The 19,513-nt window shown below is 51.3% G+C and overlaps 1 protein-coding gene across 2 annotated transcripts; it reads left to right on the forward strand.

Moving 5' to 3' along the window:
* The first annotated feature begins 1,107 nt into the window (after positions 1 to 1,107).
* Positions 1,108 to 15,308, forward strand: ACADS (acyl-CoA dehydrogenase short chain). Of its 2 annotated transcripts, XM_050318700.1 has the most exons (13): positions 1,108 to 1,324; positions 1,790 to 1,903; positions 2,387 to 2,498; positions 2,736 to 2,908; positions 8,194 to 8,354; positions 9,969 to 10,118; positions 10,286 to 10,397; positions 10,775 to 10,926; positions 11,200 to 11,370; positions 12,565 to 12,702; positions 12,966 to 13,061; positions 13,305 to 13,361; positions 13,961 to 15,308. In XM_050318700.1, exons 1-13 carry the CDS (start codon positions 1,117 to 1,119, stop codon positions 14,111 to 14,113), a joined length of 1,797 nt encoding a protein of 598 aa, XP_050174657.1. In that variant the 5' UTR covers positions 1,108 to 1,116; the 3' UTR covers positions 14,114 to 15,308. The 2 variants fall into 2 exon arrangements, with proteins under 2 accessions (XP_050174657.1, XP_050174656.1); XM_050318699.1 differs by lacking the exons at positions 1,108 to 1,324; positions 1,790 to 1,903; positions 2,387 to 2,498; positions 2,736 to 2,908 and adding an exon at positions 7,832 to 7,898.
* The last annotated feature ends 4,205 nt before the right edge of the window (positions 15,309 to 19,513 follow it).

Consider the following 19,513-nt stretch of genomic DNA (forward strand, 5'->3'; position numbering starts at 1 on the left):
AAGCTGCCCCCATTTCAGCTTGAAACCACATCAGAGGTGGACAGGAGTGGCTGGAGCTGGAGCAGAGAGAAGGCAGCACCTTTGTGCTCTAGGTGCCTGATCTTGGGGTTCGAGGGGCTCTAGCCCCATGCAGAGCAGCTGCTCTTCCAGACAGCCTGGGTGTGTCTTTCCCAGGGCACAGGATGGAGGGAACAACCCCATGCAGTGAGGATTTAGGAGCATTGGCTGGGCAGGCTTTTGTGAAATAGCTTTCGCTTGGCAGTAGGAGGTGTGTGCTGCTCGCAAGCAGCAGCAAACATCACTAACCACTGCTCTAAATGTGCTTCTGGTCATCAGGAGTGTGTTCAGTGTTGGCTGGAGACTGAAAAGAGGATGCAGATGTTTCTTGCTCTTGCCCCAGTTCCCCGAAGGGCTGGAGATGACTCTTAGCAGCTCTTGTGTGCCTGCTGGGAGCTGGTGGGCTGCCCCTCTTTGGGAGGAAATGCATCCTTTGCTCCGTGTGATGCTCCTGTGAGTCACTCCAAGTGGGACCTCCCCAGTCCCTCCCCCCAGGCTCAGGACACTCGTCCGGGGTCTGCCGCTGTCCCCTCCGGTGCGTGCAGTGGCACAGCCGGGAGTCTCCTGACCCAGGAGAGCCTGTCCCTGCCCCACTCCCCAGGGACGGGCAGCAGGGGGTGTCACTCCATGGCATCCCCGTCCTGACACCGTGCCGGCCCCCCGAAAAGTGCCCTAAGCAGACCGTCCCATACCCCCAGCGGGGCTCTCGGGGGACACGCGCTCTCTGTGAGCACCGGCCGTGCTTTCATCACTGGGGTGATGCCAGCGAGCGGTGATGCCCGGCTCCCCAGGCAGGGGCGGGGCGGGGGCTGGCCGCGGGCAGCGGGGCAGCTGGAGGGGGGCTGGTTTTGTTTGTTTCTTGTGTTTTTCCCCTCAGGTAACTCCCCTTCCCCTCGGGCCCGTGCCGGTGCCGCGGCTCTCGGGTCACCCATCCGGGCGCGGCCGCGCCGGGCCCTGCTGAGCTTCGGGCGCGGCGTTGCCGGGCAACGGCCGCTGTGCCCCGCCCCGCCCGCGCTCCCATAGCTACCGAGGCGGGCGGCGGCCATCTTGGCGGCGGCCATGAGCGGCTCCAGGGCGCGGGCGGCGGCGGCGGCGGCGGGGCCGGACAAGAAGCCGCCGCCGGGATCCGCGGGGCCGCTGAGCCGCCTGCGGGGCCGCCGCGGATCGGCCGACGCTGCGCCGCGGCCGCCCTGGACCGAGTCCGAGTTGCTGGCGCTGGAGACCGTCCGGCCCGAGCACGTCCTGGGGCTGTGCCGGGTGACGGAGAGTGAGTGCGGGCTGGGCCTGGTGCGGGCTCTGCGGGGGCTCTGCGGGACGGGCCCCGGGCGGGAGCGGCGGGGCCCTCGGGAAGCGGCGGGCAGGGAGCGGTCGGGTGGCGGTGGCCGCAGTGGCGCGAGGTGCGCCCGCCGGCAGCTTCCTTACAACTTCCAGAAAGTTTGGGGGTTTGGGGATTTTTTTTGTTGTTGTTTTGTTTTGTTTTGTTTTGTCTTTGTTTTCTGCTGGGATGCTGATCTTTGCTTTTCTCTCCCGATCCTTTCCCTTTCTCGCTCCGCTACCTGGCACCTACCGTGCCTTTGTTTCTTCTGTCCTTAACTTTGTCTTGCTTTCGTGAAGCTTCTGCGAAACAATGATCCCCTTAACGGGCTGGGGGTAGCAAAAAAAAAAGGAAATTCATTTGGTAAGTGATAGGGGGTATTTTGAAATATTACTATATGTTTTCTCTCTCTTCTAGATTATTTATGCAAACCTGAGGACAACATTTACAACATTGACTTCACCAGGTTTAAGATCCGGGACCTTGAAACTGGAACAGTGTTGTTTGAAATTGCAAAGCCGTCTGCTTCAGGTACGTGCAGGGACAGTAGAGACACAGAGAGCTGAGAAGTTGCGATGCAGGACCCCTGCAAGCCAAGCAGAAAGGTCCTTTGATATCTCCTGGTGACTAAATTCCTTGCCTTTAAGCATAGCACTGAGTTTATCTCTGCTGAGAAACTTGTAAAACTGTGAAGTGATTACCATGAGATGGGGGAGTCCTATCAGCTGCAAATCTTTCCTTTTTTGGCTTGTTATGGTAGAGAGTTGGTTTCATGTGCTTTCATGTGATGGGGTATATCCTGTGAGATCAGCTCTGAAGCCACCAAATACCAACTGTCACTGCAAAGCTTTTAGTTTTTTTACTTAGGGCCAGTATAAGAATCAGACCAGTTATTAAGTGTGTTTACATTTGGTGCCTAAGCGGTAGACCAGCCTGTGCTGATACACCTGCTGGCCGTTATCACCTGACATGGACACAGTGTCAGCAGAGTAACTCCGAGCTGGTGTTTTCCAGAGCACGAGGAGGAGGATGAGGAGGACAGCAGTGAACTGGACGCGAGTGCAGGTCGCTTTGTTCGGTACCAGTTCACCCCAGCGTTCCTCCGGCTTCGGACCGTTGGTGCAACGTGAGTATGGGTTCATGGAATGAAGGGAGAGTCGGGTGTTCACAGTGTCACTTGACAGGTTATAACAAAACTGTGTCAAAGAACAGAGAGAGCCCATCTTACACTACAAATATCAATGGCTCTCTTTCTGGAATGATCTGTTGCACACTTGTGTAGCCTGGGTTCCAAGGCTCTGTTCTTCCCAGTAGGAAGAGAGGTATATCATCCTCACTGTTTTTTCCTGCTTTCTGCGTGCAGAGTGGAATTCACAGTGGGAGAGAAGCCAGTGTCAAACTTCCGAATGATTGAGAGGCATTACTTCCGAGATCGTTTGCTGAAGAACTTTGACTTTGATTTTGGCTTCTGCATCCCCAGTAGCAGGAACACATGTGAACACATTTATGAATTCCCTCAGCTCTCAGAAGACCTCAGTAAGTACCTCCTTTGCCACGCAGAGTGGTGTTTTGTTTGTGTGCATCTGCTCATTTTCTCCCTCTCTCTACTTGTGAAAGAAGTTGTGACTGGGATGGAGGCGACAGGAACAAACAGATACAGGTTCCTGGTTTAGGCAGTGTGTAATCTTGTCTGAATTACAGATTTGTGCTGCAAAGCCTCCTCCTTTGAAAATGAAAGCCTGAGACAACCTGTGCTAAGTCACAGGCTGCGAGAACTGATCAGTCACAGGGCTGACACGCCTGATGCCTCGTAGTGTAGCCCAGAAGAAAACAAACCCCTGAGAAAGAGTTCTTTTGGTAGCCACCCATCTGCTTGTTAGGGCTTGAGCCTCCTGCTTTGGAACAGAACTGAGGGGTGTGTGTTTGAGCCTACTGAGATCTCTGCAAATACACATTGTGTGGGGTATGTTTGACCTCAGGGGGTGGATAGAGCAGGAGCACATGGGCCCTGCTGCGGCCGCCTGGCTGCAGGAGGAGACACAGGGTTTGTACCCTGCCTGTGTACGTGTGGGGAGTGCTCCTTCTGCTCACAGACGTGATCACTGCTCTGCTGCAGTCACAGCTCTGATGGTTTCCAAGGTCCTTTTGAGTAAAATTGCTTGATCCCCCTTTGTTTGCTTTTAACAGCACTTGTCTTGTGAATAGGAAGAAAGGGCAGGCCGGAGCCTTTGAAGTGTGCTCAGCAGCAGTTGGCTTCTCTCCCTTGGGTAGGGCAGAGCATCAGCCTGGTAAATGCAGTGGAGTGGCAGAGCCCTTTTTATCCTGACTGTGGCAGGCTGTTGAATGTAATGGAGCTTTCTCTTTACAGTCCGTCTGATGGTTGAAAACCCGTACGAGACACGCTCGGACAGCTTTTACTTTGTGGACAACAAGTTGATAATGCACAACAAGGCCGACTATGCTTACAATGGAGGACAGTAACCATTCTGGCTGCTGGATGCTGTGATGCCATTAACCATTCCAGATGTGCAGGAGCGGACTGGAGTTGCTGTCTCGTGCAACAAGGCTTCTTGCCAAACCTTTTCTACGTGCATGAGGCTGAGGACACGAAGCAAAGGCGAAGGCTCCTGAAGGAAATCTCCCTGCAACTCTTCTCTATCCGACACTCAAATGTATCCTGCCTCTCCTTCTCTGTTCCTGGCTACCTTCTGATACCCTGGTTAGGTCGTGGATCAGAGGCACAATTCTCGCTCTTAGTCTTTATAGTTAGGTTGCACTTTTAGTGCTTCTGATGCTTCACCTCTTGGGTGACTGTCCTCTCTGAAGAGGTCAGATTGTTTGTATTAAGCTTTTTCTTAGCCAGAAAAATCTTACCCCTTCAAGTAGCCAGTGATGACTGAAGAACAGATCTCTTCTCTAGTTGGATAGATCCTCTTTTTAGTGCACAGTGGTTTAGTTTGTAGCATGGCTGACATTGCTTTTTAGGGTGCATCCCGGTGTTCTGCAGTGAGAAAGATAAACTAAGGGACTAATTCAGCTTCTAAACATTGCAGGAATCTTCCATCTGCCTCTGGGGGCCTGAGCTGCCCCTGAGAACAGTTTAATCTGTGTTTTGCAAGAGATTTCACTAGAGATATGAGATAGGGGAAAAAGGTTTTATCACTCTGATAGCATTTCTCTTTGAGGTCTTGTGAGCAAATTGTTGCATGTGAGAGTTCAGTGGTCAGTCTTAGAGCTGAAGTTAATCTCACTATATTTACCATTTCTCCTGCTTCCCTTTGTGCAGGAATTCTGGCTAGTGCTACAGAATGTGTTGCTTTTTAGATGGACAGCACACTGTCAGCCTGGCTGGGGTGTAGGGGAGTGGGGCTTGGAGGAAAAAGGGAGAAAGTGGAAAATCACTTGAAAAATGTGTAGGAAGCAGAGTTTCCTAGGCTTCAGTCTATACTTCTAAACCCAATTGATCTGTCAGAGGTGCTGTGAGGAGCACCAGCTCATCTGCTTTGTTTCAGTGGAGGTATTTAGTAACTAAAAGCTTCCTGGGTCAGTTCACTCAGTGTTACAGAGTGGGATCCTTGGAAAGTGAGAACATACATGATTCTCTTTTTAATTGCTGGGATTCCCATCACTGCTTTGCCTACTCAGCTGCTTATTTACAGTTTAGGAAGCTGTTCTGCCGAGCCGCCAGACCAGAGGGAGCGTTTCCCAGCTGTGTTTGGGATCTGGTGATGGGAGATAGCACCATGCAGTGGGAAGAGGAGACCTGTGTGTTGCCAGGAGCTGGGGCCCAGCTCCTGACCACGCAAAGTCTCATCTATCAAAACCTTCTGCCAGTTTTGCTGGCTCTTGAGACTGGCACTTTTCCTGTCTCCACAGTGGGCTGATAGCTGTGTCTCTCTAACATGGGAGTTAGGCTGTGTCTGACTAGAGACATTTTCTAATATTAGTTCCATTTGTTCTTGAGACAGATGAAACCTATCTCCTTGGTGGATACAGTTGGTTACCTGTTAAGTAAGATTCAGTGTAGTTTGTTTTAGCAGGATTGAGTGGGGCATCACAAACCAGAGCTTATTAATGCGTAGACAGCAATAGGAAACCACTGCCTTTACCTCCAGATTAATGGAAGTATCTTTGGCACGGAGCATCAGCTGGCACCAGGGTAAGCAGGGAAAGTGTGTGGGGTGGCAGCCATGAAAGAATCTCCAGCTCTTGGGAAGATACTTAATTATGATTAACCACAGCAAATGACCTGTGCTGGGTGGGGCATTAATCACGAGCAACCACAACAAATGTCTCGGGAATGCGGAGGGGCAAGGTCTGTGTTGTTGAAAGATGAAGAACCATTCTGCTACCATGGATCCCCTCCAGCATCTCCACAGGCACTTAGGCAATCTTGTATGGCTATTTCAGGATTAGTTAAAGCTGCTGGGAGGGTGGAACTCGAGATGCCTCTTGCAGTGAGTGTCTTCAGCAGGCCTCCCGTGGTGCCAGTGAGGTGGGAAGCGTTTGCTTTGCTGCGAGTTACATGCAATAAGGCAGAACTGCCTGGAAGTGCGTTTTTTCTCCCTGAAGTGCTCAGAAGCAGTGTCTGAAGAGCCTGCTAGTTATTCCCTGGGAAACTTTAGCATGTTGAGCTGAATTTTGTAAGTAGTATAGATCCAGGTGCCTTCGAATATTACTTTTATCACACTTCCTGTACGAAGCAACCTCTTAGGAAGTGTGGTGACGCCCGTCTGTTTTCTGTGTCAGTGTGTAAAGGTTCTTCAAAGGCAGAAGGGGCCGGTGGCCGGCGGGAGCGCGCCCGGGGAGCGCGCCCCATCTGGCGGCTGCTGGCGGCAGGAGCGCGCTGCCGGCAGGAAAAGGGAGTAACTCCTGCTGTCCTTTGCCACCAGCAGAGACCAGGAAACAGCACCGGCGCGGTGGCTTTTGCGCTGGTGAATGTATCAGCCATTCAGCAATAAGGAAAAGGAAAACTGGAGGAAAATCGGGAGACTCACAGGCGGCAGTAGCACCCCGTGGTTTGTAGCTGAATTTGTCTGCTTTGCCAAATCAGGTGGTCTTTGCCCAAAGTGCATGCTGCAGGGAAAAAAAAGAGTCCCTACAACAGGGCAACCCAGCACTGAAAAAGTTGATTGTAATCCAAAAAGTCAGGGATTTCCAAACTCCTGTCCCTACTTTAGTCGCTTCCCTAGGATTCCTTTTCTATTAGATACTTTTTATAAAGCCTCTTTTCTTTGTGGCAGGGATGATGTCTTTGGTAAATACGGTTAAACAGACCAGTTTCCTTCCGGAGTGTGTGCTCTGATGCTTTAATAATGGGTCAAAGGTATTATGCCAGTGAGTTAGGAAGAAATTCCAATGGGATCACATCCTTGTCAGGTGGATGGTCAGCCCTAGCCAGGTGCTGCAGGCAGGGACAATGCTCTGAGTCAGTTGGAGTTTGAGCAAGGGAAAAGGTACCTGTGCAGACAGCTTCTCTCAGGTTGTGTGTTAAATTGGAAAGAAAAACAAGTTGGGATCATACTGAGTTCTGCTCTAACAAAAAAAGGGACCAAACCCACAAACTCATGCTAAGTTTTTCCAGTATTTGTCCTATTAATACAAGGACCTCTTTTTCACATCTTTGAGGCAAGTGCTTTGGATCCATGCCAGCAAATTTCTGGAGAGCTATTTTCATGACCTGAGTGTGGAATACATATTGCACCTTGTGAAGGAAGGTCATCTCTTACTGTATGGACTGGATACTGCTGTCCTTGTCCTCTGTTTCTGGTAGGAAGTGTCTTCCTTTGTGTGTTTTCCTGAGGATTTTCAATGTCTCTTGCTGCAGAGGAGCAGCAGGCTCCTCTTTGGTGTTGGGGATGTTTATTCCACTTATTGTATCATTCAGGAAGAATGTAACATGTTCAGGAGACAGAAATGGATGAGGAAGGTGGTGGTGAAGCAGTAAGGTCCAAATGTAGCAAATCTTCTTCTCAGTTCTGTGTTTCATCACCTCTTCAGCTGTTTCCCCGCGTTCTGCCCTCTGTCCTGTCCCATGGAGCTCCTTCGTGCTGCCAGAGCCTGCCTGGCTGTCGGTGAGACCCTCGGACTGCCCTGTAGCTCTGTGCTGAGGACAAGGCCAAGGGAAGGCAGCACCTCTTCCTCTGCAGCACCGGGAAAACGATCACCAGCACCCCCTGCCCTGCCCGGATCTCAGCGCTGTCACAGGACTCTTATTTATATCTCTCACAGTGTGGCCTTGGGGCTGCTGGCGCGTGGACTCCTCCGTGCTGTCCCCTCCGGACGCGGGTCCCCGCGGGTGCCGGGCTGTTTGTACAACCCCGATTTTGTCACCAGCCAGGGGAACAGAATAAAGGACAGGACCCTCCTCGCTGTGCGGGCCGCCGTGAGGGCGGGGCCGAGGGGCGGGGCGGGCTCTGCGCCGCCAGGGGGCGCTGCCGCGGCGCACGCGCGGAGGGCGCGCTCCGTGAGGCGGCGATGGCGGCGGCGATGGCGGCTCTGCTGGCCCGCGGCGCGGCCCCCCGGGGTGAGGGTGCGGGAGCGGCACTGACATCGCTCCGCCGCGGCTGCTCGGGGCGGGGGAGTGCGGGGTACGCGAGAGGGGCGGGAAAGGGCCGCGGCCTGCGCGGGAGGCGGCGCCCCGGTGCCCTTCAGGCCCTGCCTGAGGCGGGTCCCCTCAGCCGCGGGGGCGGCGCCGCCCTTGAGGGGAACCCCGGCTGCGGTCCCGGGGAGGGGGGCCCGTGGGTCCTTCAGGGACAGTCCCTTCTCCTTCTGCCACCTGTGCCCCAGCGGCACCGCGCTGAGCCCCGTCCCCGCTGCAGCGCTGTCCCTGCGGTGCCGCCGCCTGCACACCGTGTACCAGAGCGCGGAGCTGCCCGAGACGCACCAGATGCTGCGGGAGACCGTGCGGGACTTCGCCGAAAAGGAGCTGATGCCGCTGGCAGCGCAGCTGGACAAGGAGCACCGCTTCCCGGCCGAGCAGGTGGGCACAAGGAGCGGGGATGGCTCGGCCGGAGCCCCCCCGGCCGCTGCTCTGGGACAGGACCGTCCGGGCTGAGGCAGAACGTGCATCCTGCTCCACCTTAGCGGAAAACTGAAGTTCAGACCAACTTGTGGGAGAGTTCTGTGAGTGTGGAGGTCTCAAAGCCCACAGGACGTTCTGAGCCCATCATCTTGTTTCTGTATCTGGTTTTAGTACTGTGAATTTTCAGTTCTCTTACCTACATGGCTATGGGCTATAATACGACTGAGTTATGAAATCAATTAAATACTTTTAAAGGCTGCACATTACCATAAAAATGGGTTATAGTGAGTAGGCAGAGATGACCTGAGTGCATTTCATATGGTGGAAAGAAGTGATTAGGAGATAAGAGATGCATGTTGGTCATCCTCTGGGGCTGTGAACAAAGTGAGATTCCAGCCAAACCTGTGATTTCTCTTGTGGAGAGACACAGCAGTGTACTCTGTGTGTGTTGAAATACGAAGCTTCAGAAAAATAGACCCTGTTGTGTTAGCCAGGATGCTCCAAGCAAACACAGTTGGAGGCATGTGAGTTTTGTCACACACTCGTCTTTCTATTAAGGAGTAAGGAAGGTAGCCAGGAAAGTCACACTTACTCAAAGGAAGAAAACAACTCTTTTCCTTACTGTTCTCATCTGATAATTTTACATTTTATTTTGAGTCTTTTCACTTGAATGTGGAGGGGAAAACTGAAAATGTAAAGAGTGTTTATAAAGCAACATAGAAGGGGTTTCTGTCCTGTTCGTCCTCTGCATTGGATGTGAAGGACTGGTGTTCTGGGTGCCCTTAGAGGAGGGAAATTATTTGTTTAAAAATTCCCCCTAGTTCCTCTTAAAGCATACAAGGACTGGTAACACCTTATTTTTGCAACGCCAGAAGCTTGACATCTTAAATATAAAAACAAAGGAAAGCTTGTTTTTTCTCTTGTATGTTGCAAAACATTAACAAGAGACTTTTAGTGAGACCATGAAGAGTTTGTGGTTGCAAAGCCAGGGGTCCAGCTGAGGAATTTGGGGTGGAACAGTGTAGAATGTAACCAACAATTAAATTCTATGGAAAGCAAAATCTGGCTTTAATGGAAATGAAAAAAATCACCTTTCAAAGTGTTCTGTGGGTCATTCATTCTATAAAATTCTTCCCTTGTGCAGTCCTAGGCTGAAGCTCAGCAGACTCAAAGGTAAAGTTCTGATGATTTTTATCAGTTTGGTGTCCCATTGAAATCTTCCTACTGACAGGAGACATGCCAGGGGAGAAACTTTGGTGGGAGGCTGAGGAAGTGCTGGTGAGGTTCTGTCTCCTGATTTAACCTTTACAAGGCCCCCCCCTTCCTGGTACTGAAGAGACCTCTATACACAAGCAAGAGCCTAAATAACAGTGACCAAGTACAGCTCCTGCTGAATTCACCAGGCCCTGGGGACACTTACCAGTCTGTACAGTCTGATTTCCATTTCACCAGGAGTTGTGGCATCTTTTCTCTGAGTGCAGCCCTCCCATGACCTGTCCTTGTGTCCATGTGTCTGTGTTTTGTGGGACACTGGTGGTGCAGAGGACCTGACCTGTCCGTTCCTGTATGCAGGTGAAGAAGATGGGTGGATTAGGGCTGCTGGCTATGGATGTGCCAGAGAAGTACAAAGGAGCAGGCCTGGACTACCTGGCCTATTCCATTGCCGTGGAGGAGATCAGCAGGGGCTGCGCCTCCACGGGCGTCATCGTCAGCGTCAACAACGTGAGTGGGAGGGACAGGGGTGCAGCCTGGCTGGCACTGGGGTTACTGATGGAGAGCGGGGGAGGGGGCATCTGTTGCTGTGGGGGGTTCTGGTGTGTTGGAGAGCACGAGGGAGTTACTGGATTGGTTGTCCTTCAGGAGGCACTAACAACACTCAATTATTGAAGTCCCTGTATTTAGGGCCAATACTCAAGTTTGGCTCTGAAGAGCAGAAGCACAAGTGGATTACTCCCTTCACCAGTGGAGAGAAAATTGGATGTTTTGCCCTCAGTGAACCAGGTGATGTGACTGTTACCATCTCTGTTGCTTCTTTCTGTGGTCAGGTTTAGGGTGGACTTTAGGTCTGTGAAATTGTAACAGTTTGTAGAAAGGTGGTTATCAGCAGTTCTGTCTAAGTGAAGTCCCAGTGCCCAAGACGTGAAGTGCCATCCCATGGTCCCTGCTGAAAATGCTCATCCCCTCAGTGAGCAGAGCTCTGGACACATCTTGGACACATTGGCCTTTCCGCTCCCTGTCTGGGTCCTGTGGGAGGGACAGTGGTGACACTGCCACAGTTAAGGAGGTGCCGTGAGCTGAGGGGGGTGTGGGCAGGGGGTGGGTTTGTCCCCCAGGCTGGCACAGGGGGCCTGAGGCTGGTTTGGCGGTGCCTTGCCCAGGGAACGGCAGCGACGCGGGCGCAGCCTCCACGGTGGCGCGGCTGGACGGGGACGAGTGGGTTCTGAACGGCACCAAGGCCTGGATCACCAACGCCTGGGACGCCTCGGCCTCCGTGGTGTTTGCCACGACGGACAAATCCCTGAAGCACAAGGTGTGTTCCTTTGCATCAGTCGGGAAACGGGCGGGAGGGAAGGAGCTGTGTGGGAGAAGCACTTCGCTGAGGTCTGGATACTCTGTTTTGAGGGCTCTGCGGGCATTGAGCAGAGGAGGGGGTGATGTGCACTGGCTTTGTTCTGTCTCGGCTCTCCCCTCCCTTGCCCTGGTTACCTGGACGTGTGGCCTGTATGAAAAATGGAGGAAACCTGTGGACAGCCAGGTTAGTGGGAAGGTGGCACCATTCTTAGGAGTTTGGCTCTTGTTGCAGGGCATTAGTGCTTTCCTGGTTCCCATGCCAACACCTGGGCTGTCCCTGGGGAAGAAAGAAGACAAGCTGGGAATCCGAGCCTCTTCCACTGCCAACCTGATATTTGAGGACTGTAGGATACCCAAGGCCAACCTCCTGGGGCAGCCGGGAATGGGTTTCAAAATCGCCATGGTAAGAGAGGGATCAGGACACAGCTGTAGCTTCCAGGTTTTACCCTTTTGTGAATCATTTCCAGAGTCACGATCACTTCCCTGAGGATTGTTCCCATAAGGTGCTCTGTCATGTTAAGCTGTTGACCCCTCTTGCCACTGTGGGAGAGATCATTCCCAGAGTTTGATGAATGGTTAATTTACCACAGAGCCTTGGCAGCACTTTTATCGTGGCAGTTCTCAGCTAAAGCAATGCTTATGCCACTGAGGTTCTGTCAGCAGGAGTGGTGTATTCTGAGTGTTCTCCTTTCCCAGCCCTCTATTCCTCCAATTTGTACCCACAGATAAAGAAAAAATGTGGTATTTTACCTAAATAGTGTGGCAGAGGGAAGCTGTCCTGGAGGCCCAGGGCAGCCTGTGGATAGTGTCTCAAGGTGGATGACAGCTGAGTTATGGCATGTGTGTGACTTCTGAGGAGCCAGGCAGCTGGGAACAGCGTGTTCCCTGCAGTGAGGCACTGCCCCTTGGAAGTGGTCACTGCTCTCTCTCTGGGGGGGCAAAACACCCTTTGTTGTGTTTTGAAATGGCCAAGCACAGACCATTCCTTTATGTCTTAAACTAAAAGAACCTGCCAGTCACCAATCACTTCTGAAGACCCTCAGCCCTGGACTGAGAAGAGGAAGATTTTTCTCCCTGTGCTGCAGTTTGTTCCTGTGCACAGTGAGTCAGGGCACCAGTTAAAAGCCTAATGGGCAGGTGTTTGAGCTAAGTCAGGTTATTGACTGGATTCACTTAGTTTAAAAAATGCCTCTGTGTGTGTCCTAATGATGAGGGCAAAGGAGGAAAATTTACCAGATTTCCAGTATTTTTCAGTTAAAGTAAACTGAGCTGCACAGTGAGCCAGGGGTGTGGCTGAAGGGTTCTTTCCAGCTCCATCCACAGCAGATGCTTCTTGTGCTGTTTCCCTTATTCTGCACTGGGCTTTTTTTCCTCCCAGCTAATAAGAACCAACACCTCTGCTTTCTGCTTCCCTTCTCTCCACAGTGCCCCGTCCTTGTTATAGCTATTCCTACATAACTGGGAATATTCTGAATCAAGAAGGTGTCTGACCAGAGGGTTCTGAGACTACAGCAGCTTCCCAGCAACAGAAATGTGAATCTACTATTTTTGATAAAGTATGACTTGACTTAACTTATGTATTTTGTGTCTTTCTCAGCAAACTCTGGATGGAGGAAGGATTGGAATTGCCTCACAGGCTCTTGGAATAGCACAGGCAGCTCTGGACTGTGCTGTGGATTATGCTGAGAAGAGAATGGCCTTTGGGTCACCCATCACAAAGCTCCAGGCAGTGCAGGTACGAGCTGGGCACACGGGGCAGCTCCTCACAGTGCTGGGGCTGGTGGAAAGTCCATGTGTGCTCTGAGGCGTGGTGTCAGGCACTCAGTGCACTTTGCACTGCCTGGGATAAACAGGGTAATAATTTCCATTTCCGAACACTGTTAAAACTGGTTGGTTGGATGGAGGCTCCTTTCCCAGTGGCCCCAGGGGTGGGAGAATTCAGCTGTGTGTCCTTGTGCAGCAGAGGCCCTGGGCCAAAGGCAGCGTTTGTCGTTGCAGTTCAAGCTGGCAGACATGGCTGTGGCCTTGGAGGGCGCGCGCCTGCTGACCTGGAGAGCTGCTATGCTGAAGGACAACGGGAAACCCTTCACTAAGGTATTGCCAGCCCTGCATTTGCCCAGCAGTGACAGCAGGCACAGGCTCAGGGCCAGGGAGCCGCGCTCCGAGCTGGTCACTGCACTCAGTGCTGGCTGGAGCCGAGGAGAGAGGGGTGGCTGCTCCCAGCTGGCACCGGCGTCAGGCCTGTCTCTCTGCACAGCTGGGCTGTGAGCGTTCAAGCAGGTGAGGGGTTCCTTTCTGCCACATCTGCATTTTCAGTGATGTTTTCCTTCCCCAAAGGAAGCGGCGATGGCCAAACTGGCTGCATCAGAAGCTGCAACGGCCATTGCTCATCAGGTAACTGCTTCCACTGACACCTCTGATATACACCTCGTGGAAAGGGACTTTTGGTTGTCACACAATGCAAATGCCTTGGGAAGGTGGGATGGAATTTACTCACTCATTTTTTAAACAAACCTGCCAACCAACTGCTCAACCCCTGTGGCTGAAGCTGAAGCCTTCTTCCTGGGTTGTGGGGGAGTAGGATAGGAGCAGGGATTTATACTGGCTTGTGGTAGCTGTATTACTGAAGTGATCTGTGCCTGCTGCTGTCCAGGGCAGTGACAGTTTTGAGCAGGTTCAGCAGTGTGGGAGAGCACTGGGGCACCAGTCAGCACTACTTCACCTGGAGCAGACCCTGTGTGTCTCTGGTGTCCCCTGTCCTTAATAAAAGCATCTTAGCTGATCACTAACAGATACCTCTGAAGCAATTAATTCTCTGTCTGGGACATCAGTATTGCTGTTTATTCCTCTGACTGCAGTCACCCCCCTGGGTGCCACCCCTCCCAGTCACACCTGCAGTGGGCTCAGCTCCCGTTAAAGTGGCTGTGCTTATGTTCTGTAGACAACAAATTCCTTGACCCTGCTTCCTGTCTAACTTGCTGCCCGTGTTTCAGGCCATCCAGATCCTGGGTGGGATGGGCTACGTGACGGAGATGCCGGCGGAGCGGCACTACCGGGACGCCCGGATCACCGAGATCTACGAGGGGACCAGTGAGATCCAGAGACTGGTGATCGCAGGACAGCTGCTCAAGGCCTACCGAGGCTGAGGTGACTGGGAGGGCCACACACTGCCCAAGTGCCTCGTCATGGTGCTCAACAGTGATCCAGTTTGACCCTCTTGAATGAGGCCAATGATGGAGGTTTTCCTCACCAACGGGTAACTGACCCTCAATGTACAATGTACGGACTCTTCCTTGGACACAGGATGGCACACGGAGGCTGGACTGAGGTTTGTAAGCTGTGAGTGCAGGAGGGAGGAGACAACCTGTGCTGGTAGGGCAGTGTGGGGCTTTTCCTGGAGCGTTGGATGGGTTTGGTAGTGCCAAAATGGCTTTGCTGTTCAGTGAAGTCAGCAGCTCTCCCTGTGCACTTCCCAACCCCTGCCTGTTTTGGAAGATTTGTCACTACCAGGCACTGGCTAAACAGTGCCAGAGTTAGAGGTGCTGAGAGCTGTGACCCCTTCACCCCAATCCAGGCTGCAGGTCACAGTGCCTTGAATTTCAGCTGTGGGATGCAGCTTTTGGGAGCTCTGAATTGGACACAGGCTGTGTGCAGGTAATCCTGCAGCAGGGCACTTCTTCCCTCTTCCAGCAGGAGAGGAGCCAGACAGGACATGCAGGAATTACGTATGCACAGAGAGTCTGAGCACAGGCTGTGGTTACTCTCTGTGGAGATGTGAAAACACAGAACAGAAAGAATCCCTTGAACTGGCCAGCAGAGCCCAGCACCTCCTCACTCTGCTGCTCTGGGATGCAGGGTAGGAGCAAAGGGCAAAAAAAGCTGCAGCGCCTGAGACTTTTTTTGGGGGGGGGGAAAAAAGGCCAAAGAAACTCCTGCTCCCAAATCTGCTTCTACAATATGAATAGGAAAGGAAGTGCATGAAGGGGCAGTAACAGCCTTTAATCCCTACGTGTTTTCGGCAACGAGGAAAACAGATGACACGCAAACCTTACCAGGAAACTTTAGAAGTAGCACGTCCTCAATCAGTGATCCTTGTCAAGACATTGCCTTTTAGAAGACTTACCAGCCATAGGAAAAACTCTAAACTCAGGAAAAGAAGGAGAGGATTAAGACCACAGCCTGGACTGTCCGGTCCAGCCCCTTGTCCAAAGCAGTACACCAGAGGTAAATGGTTATTTTCCTGTGGTGCCATTCATTTAGACTTGTGTGGAGAGAAGAAGAGCAGGATTCTGCCATACGTGAGAGAGCACAGAAGACAAATAAAACCTGACTTTAAAAGGACCACCAGTCCCTCCCCCTTTTTCTTTAATGCAAATGTGAGTTAATTTAGATTATTTTCTTCCAGTCACAAGACACAGAAGCAGAAGCCAGCAGGGCCTGTGTGTACCAGTGAGACCAGCTCTGTGATGTCAGTCATCCCTCTGCAGGGCGCTGGAGGGCAACAGCGTGTTGGGGCAAGGTCCTCAGGTGCTGAGCTTCTCCTGCTGCTCTCACAAACATAAGGATTGACAGAAACAGAGCCAGGCAGTGCATTCAACAGGAATAGTCCTATTGGAAAACCATTCCCATGACTGTGACTGTGATTCTGTTGTACAGTGTGGAGAGCTTGTAGGAGAGAGACGCTGTTATAGCTTTAATTTCAGCTGTGTCACCATTTCGATCGCTGAAGGCTCACTTCCATGACTGTGTGGGAGGAAGTGTGATACTTTGCATTAATTTCTCCTTGCAGCCACTCAGAACAGGAGCTGCAGGGATGTGAGGACTTTAAGAATTCAGAGTTCCTGCTCAGTGTTCATCTGCAGTGCTTCCCTGCTGCCACAGGTCCAGAGAGAGCTCAGTGACACTGCAGTGCCCCAGCAGTGCTCTGGGGTAAACAGCACACTCACACAAAAGGGCCCAGAGCAAAGCCACGGCTTTTCTCAGAGCAGGATGCTACGAGCTTGCTCCTCACTGCTGCTGGCTGAGAGAACTCTGTGCTGCCCCTGCCTCTGCTCCTCAGGGCTGCTCAAAGGAACTGCTGAACGTGCAAAACACAAACGAGTTCTGCAGCATTAAAGGAGCAGCTCTCACCCAGCCAGGTGTGGGCAGGGCCGGGCTCTCCTGGGGAAGAAGGGGTTCTTTGCAGGGGAAGCCACAACTTTTGACCAATTTACAAACTCGCCCAGATGGGAAAATCAGGTCATACATAAACCAGAGACGAGTGGAGAAGGAGATAAGCCACTTCTCAAGGACAAAAGCAACACTTTTCAAGGACTGTGGGTTTTGCTCCCCAGTGCTCTAAGTGTACATGAAACTGGTTACGAGGCAGATTGCTGGGGATGAAACGGGGGGAGCCCAAACTGAATCCTTTCTGAGGAAACAGTTACAGTAAAGAGGACCACTGAACTGATAGATTTTATATCACATATAAAGCTCACAGATTCTTCATGTGAGTTCCCAACAGGCTAAAGGAAGAGAAGAGCCATTCTGGGCTGTTAAAATTAAATACAGGTGAGAAATACTTAACTCCTCCTGGGGAGCACAGACATGAGACACATCCTTTCTGTCCCATCCCTCACCAGGAATGATGAGCTGCCTGGAGTCTGGCTCCCCTTGGAAGCATCTACCTCGCAGTACAGCAGGACAGGGCTCATCACTCCCATTTCTTCACACAATTCCAAAAAAACCCCAGAAGTGCCATTTCAGCCTTCCATGTTTAAGCAGTCAAGTTTAACAGGACTCAGCTGAACCTGCTGCAGTACTGCTTTCACAGCACAACAGGCTCCTCCACCAGTCTCTTCTGACAGTGTTAGCTATAAGAAAAAAAGATCAGATTGATTTTAAATTAAAACTGTTTTGCCCAAGTTGAGAGCCCTCAACATAGACCACACATTCAGATTATGTTGGAAATCATGGAAAACACCAAATTTGAAAGAAATCCTGAAGTAAAAAACCCAAATGCCTGTAAGAATAACAGGAAGAAGACATGGAATAGAGGTAAGAAAATGTGACAGTGCTGTAACTTGACTGAAAAATGGAATTAATTACCATTTACTTAAAAAATTAATTTCAAATGCTACTCACTCACTCCTTGTATAGAAAGAAAAACACTTGGGAGCCTTTCCTCCACTTCCCCCTCCAGGGAGGTCATTCAAAGCTGGGGAAGCCACCCAACCCTCAGTATGTGTTTCCTCATTCCCCCAGTGAGTGCTTCCCCTTCTGAGAGAACACACTGAGCTCCCAGGCTCCCCTGTGCCCTCACACTGCCTGGGTCAGGCTGTGGCCACTTCCCTGGGTGCCCCAACAGGCCAACACTGACACAGGGGGACACTCTGCCCACACAGACTGTCCACACGCCCCAGGCCGTTTTGGAACTCCTCATGTTTGCAAGGTAGAGTGTGACCTTAGGGAAATTGCAGCATACAGACAGTGCCATTTCTAAGCTGACTATTCCCAAAGACACAGCAGAGAACTGACTCCAGACTGTCAGCAGATTTGTACAGTACAATTCTGGTCCATATTCTGACAATTGCTATAAATACGCTCCAGTCTCTTGCTTTTTTGCCAGCCTCATTTTGCATTCCTGAAAGAAAGCTTAAGTGAGTAAAAAAATTATTAAGATAAATCTGACAACTTCTCAGAAGAAAGGGCAGGTAGTTTGGCCATTTCACCTGCAGGACTTTGTGTCAAATAGTTTATTAAGGAGTTCAACAGACTGCTAAGTGACAGCAGCATCAGCAACCATTCCAGACCCCACAGGGACAGGAACCCAGGCCCTGTGTGGTCTCCAAAACCCAGAGGACCCAAAGCAGCCTGTACGGTTTGATCCTTGGGCAGAGGCTGGGGAGCCAAGGACAGAAGGTCCATCTGTGCAGGGAGGGCCCAGAGCCAGGTAGATCCATCTGTGATCTCCTTGAACGCTGAGGTGGGTCTGGGGGGGAGAGCTGTGGGACAAGGACAGTTACACTTCAGAGAACCCCTGCAAAGCACCAAAACCCTCTTGCTGCCAGCTGAGGGAGCAGCAGACACCTGTCAGTGCAGGGTGTGCCCTCCTGGGCAGTGCCAGCGGAACCTGTGGGGCAGAGACAGAGGGCTCAGTTACAACACTCTGCTCTCCTGGGGCAGGAGGGCAATGCAGCTCAACAGGGGTTTTCTGGAAAGCTGAATTAATTGTCCTTAAGCGTTTATCAATTAGTATTTATCCATTAGCATTTCCAGAGCTTTTCCCAGAATGCTTCTAAGCATAGAAATTGTTCCTAGGGATGCTTTCCAGGCAGGGCCTAAAAATGCCACTGCAAGACAAAGGAAGACCTCGTATTTTAATTGCAAAGGCTGGAGGGAACTGCTGTGAAGCTGATGGCACCTGAGCTGTGCATGACTGTCAGGTGGGTGCAAGGGCTGGGCAGATAAAGCAGCAGCAAATTGGATCTGAAGTTGTTATTCCACTGCTTGGAACCTCTGGGAAAAAAAAAAACCACCAAAAAAGTGTCTTTTTTTCTTTCTCTGAATACCCTCCTGAATATTTTATTCACCTTTAGTTTCAGGTGTGTAGCTGAAAACTCATGCCTTTCTGTTGCCCCTAGCAAGTCTGGGATCTAAGACCTGCTATGGACAGAAAAAACAGGTTTTTAGTTAAAAATTATTTCATTTAAAAGTGACAGGTACCTGACAATAAGCATTGCAGGTACATGCTGGAGAGAATGCTTTCAGCTAAGAGAGAGAGAACTGGGGGGTAGTGTGATAATAAATAAATTATTTAATCAATAAAAAATAAAGTCACAGCGTCTCCCCTGACACACCCACTCACACCTGCTAAATCTTAGGGCCTCCCCGGACGGCTGAGCTGCTTCTTACTGTTTCCTGGGATGTTCCAGCTGTCTTGGAGGTGTGTCCCAGCCACCTCAGAGGCATCAGCCCCATCAGCTCCTCTGCCAGCAGTGCCAGACCTGCCTGAGAACAGAGGAGGGTGTTAATTAGTGCCATTAACTAATGACAGTGCACACTCTGGCTGGATGCAATTTCCTGCCGTGCCAAGTACGCTCCTGCTGTTCCCCCCAGCAGGTGTTTCACCAAACCCTCCTCACCTACCAGAACAAAACCAGACCCAGCCTCCTGTCCCTGCTCAGGCAGAGCCATCCTTGAACATTCCTTCTTCCCCACCCACCAACAATTCCCAGCTTCTGTCAAGGAGCTACGAGCTTTTGGGAAGAGCTCCCCAGACCCAGCTTGGCACGGTGCTTTAAAGGAAAAAGGTTTAGTTACCTCAGGAAAGCCTTTCAGTCAATAAAATAACAACTGGAACTGCTGGTTTAAAGAAAAAAGAATAAAATCCACATTTTAACAAGCTACAGGTACAAAGCAGTCAACACACAAAACTCCAACCAGTCACAACAGTAAAGGACAGTTTTTCTTTTTTCCTTTTTTTTTTTTTCTTGTTTTCTTTAAGGGGCAGGGGCATGGAAAGATACAGCACACTAATGAAACAAAATGCAAAAAATACAAAAAAA

Source organism: Myiozetetes cayanensis, unplaced genomic scaffold (assembly GCF_022539395.1).
Source record: "Myiozetetes cayanensis isolate MyiCay16 unplaced genomic scaffold, myiCay2020 scf21, whole genome shotgun sequence".
NCBI lineage: Eukaryota > Metazoa > Chordata > Aves > Passeriformes > Tyrannidae > Myiozetetes > Myiozetetes cayanensis.

What these genes read in the sequence shown, in the direction of transcription:
- ACADS (XM_050318700.1), top strand. Translation starts at nt 1,117, where the DNA reads ATGAGCGGCTCCAGGGCGCGGGCGGCGGCGGCGGCGGCGGGGCCGGAC. An exon ending in TCAGCTCTCAGAAGACCTCA is followed by an intron (nt 2,909 to 8,193) that starts GTAAGTACCTCC and finishes TCCCCGCTGCAG; the next exon opens with CGCTGTCCCTGCGGTGCCGC. An exon ending in TGGGTTTCAAAATCGCCATG is followed by an intron (nt 11,371 to 12,564) that starts GTAAGAGAGGGA and finishes TGTCTTTCTCAG; the next exon opens with CAAACTCTGGATGGAGGAAG.